We start from the raw sequence: 1,834 nt of genomic DNA, 5'->3' as shown, positions 1-1,834 counted from the left end.
CAGCACCACCCAGTTCGTGATAATTTTAGTTGTTGGAAGATCTTTGTAAGCTAAGCTATTTTCCTCGTTACGTTGTCTCTCTCTCTCTCTCTCTCTCATTTGATCTTGGAGGCAACCCAAAAAATAGTTATTGATTTGAAGAAAGCTGATGCTTCACAAACCCATCATTCATTCCTTCATTTGTATCACATTGTGAGCCTGGATCAACCTACAGAGTCAACGTAGCATAGTCACGAAGCATCGATCTTTGGAACTCAAGATTGAAACTATGCTCCAATTCAAATGCAAATGAGGACAATCAAACTCCCCTCCAGAAGCAAGCCAAAACAAACTCTCCAACCATCCTTGCCCAGTTTTTCTACAACACCATATTAAGGGTTACATTGAAACTGTAGTTCTAAATATACATCAATCACCAATACAAGAGAAAGAAACCTTCAGGCAACTCCAACTCCAAAATGGACTACTTGATCCCAATCACAAGGCAATCGTGTCTTCCAAGCACGTAGGAAACCAGATGTGGTTTACGTACGAACACAGCTGCCAGATGTGGTACATGTACGTTACGGCTGCGAGAGCGTATTACTCTCCAAACCCAAGGATTAGACTTTTCCCAATTTCCTTTCCGAAATGAACGTTAATCGGAAGACGAGCTTTCAGAGATACGGGATCGTTTCTTCCTACGGCCAAGGCATTTCGCAATTTGCAGTTGGGTGTCAAGCATCATACGGGTACGTTGGAGCTCCATATCCGCTCGAAGCCGCTCTACGTCTATCTGCATCTGCATTTTTGCTGTTTCGATTTTCTGCATCACCTCTGCAAATCCTAGAAGTGCTTCCTTCAAGGCCTTGCCGATCGAAGACTCAAAAGTCCCTCTTTCCAGAAATCTCGACGACACGGATAATTTGGGAAATTTGGGCAAAGGGCTCTGACAAGCATCATCGAGATCTAGGCGAGAATCATCCTTGGAATCTAGCTTCGGTGACTCCACCGGCGGCGTGAGGCTGCCTACCTCACGCGCATCCCCAATATTGCATTCATCTCCACAATCCGGCTGCGAACAATTTCCCGCATCGATGCCACCCGGAATGCCAGTCATTATATGTGAAGAGGCGCCAAAAATGTCATCCATCCTGTTGTAATATGCCCAAGACTTGACCATCGATGCAGTCGTATCTTTCTTGGCCTTTTCTTTCTTGTACTGCTTTTTCAAGTTGTCGATTTTGTTTTTGCATTGTTCTGAGGTTTTCCTGGATCTTTTACCATCGTTACGCAAGCTCACCCGCTGGGCGACTTCCGCCCAATCCCTGGTCCGTAAATTCCCCCTGTTTAAAGAGACGAATTTCTTGGCGAAATTATCCAGAAGAGAGTGAATGGCGCCCTCACTCCAGGAATCCCTCTCGCGAAGCGGACCAGCATCGTCGATCAATCTGGGCTTCTTGGAAGACTTCTTCTGAAAGGGCAGCAAAGCAGGGCAAGCCACGATGTCAACGTCGTGATCAAGGAGGGATAGGGGGCTAGTGGAGGCCTGGCCCTCTATCAGGAGAACGCCATGGGGATTCATTGACAACTACAAGCGTGAGCCTGTTTCCAGCATGCCACGCGATCTGAGTGTGCGGTGGCCGCCCTCCATCACCATGGAAACCCTCCTCCCAATCCACAACGTCCACATGGCGGGCCTTCGTCCACCCGCCTTCACTCCCACCAACCAGAGCCTCTGCTCGATGGGATTTCCTTCTCTGCCTCACATCACTTCACCATGCATGTCCTCTTCTCTCGCCATGCCATGACCTTCGTTTCCTGCCCATCTTCTCAGCCCGTCAATCGATATGGT

At 48.0% G+C, this 1,834-nt stretch overlaps 1 protein-coding gene across 1 annotated transcript; it reads right to left on the bottom strand.

Moving 5' to 3' along the window:
• Nucleotides 1-637: 637 nt before the first annotated feature.
• LOC147895541 (trihelix transcription factor ENAP2-like) lies at nucleotides 638-1,564 on the bottom strand. Its single transcript, XM_087383477.1, has one exon. The coding sequence runs from the start codon at nucleotides 1,562-1,564 to the stop codon at nucleotides 638-640; it is 927 nt and encodes a 308-aa protein (XP_087239603.1).
• Between the last annotated feature and the right edge of the window lie 270 nt (nucleotides 1,565-1,834).

This window comes from Dipteris shenzhenensis, chromosome 13 (assembly GCF_047967505.1).
Source record: "Dipteris shenzhenensis isolate YYH24624 ecotype China chromosome 13, Dip_SZ_1.0, whole genome shotgun sequence".
Taxonomy (NCBI): domain Eukaryota; kingdom Viridiplantae; phylum Streptophyta; class Polypodiopsida; order Gleicheniales; family Dipteridaceae; genus Dipteris; species Dipteris shenzhenensis.
This window is presented reverse-complemented; position numbering and strand designations above follow the sequence as displayed.

Excerpts from the sequence above, each read along its gene's own strand:
- LOC147895541 (XM_087383477.1), bottom strand. The coding sequence starts at position 1,564 with ATGAATCCCCATGGCGTTCTCCTGATAGAGGGCCAGGCCTCCACTAGC.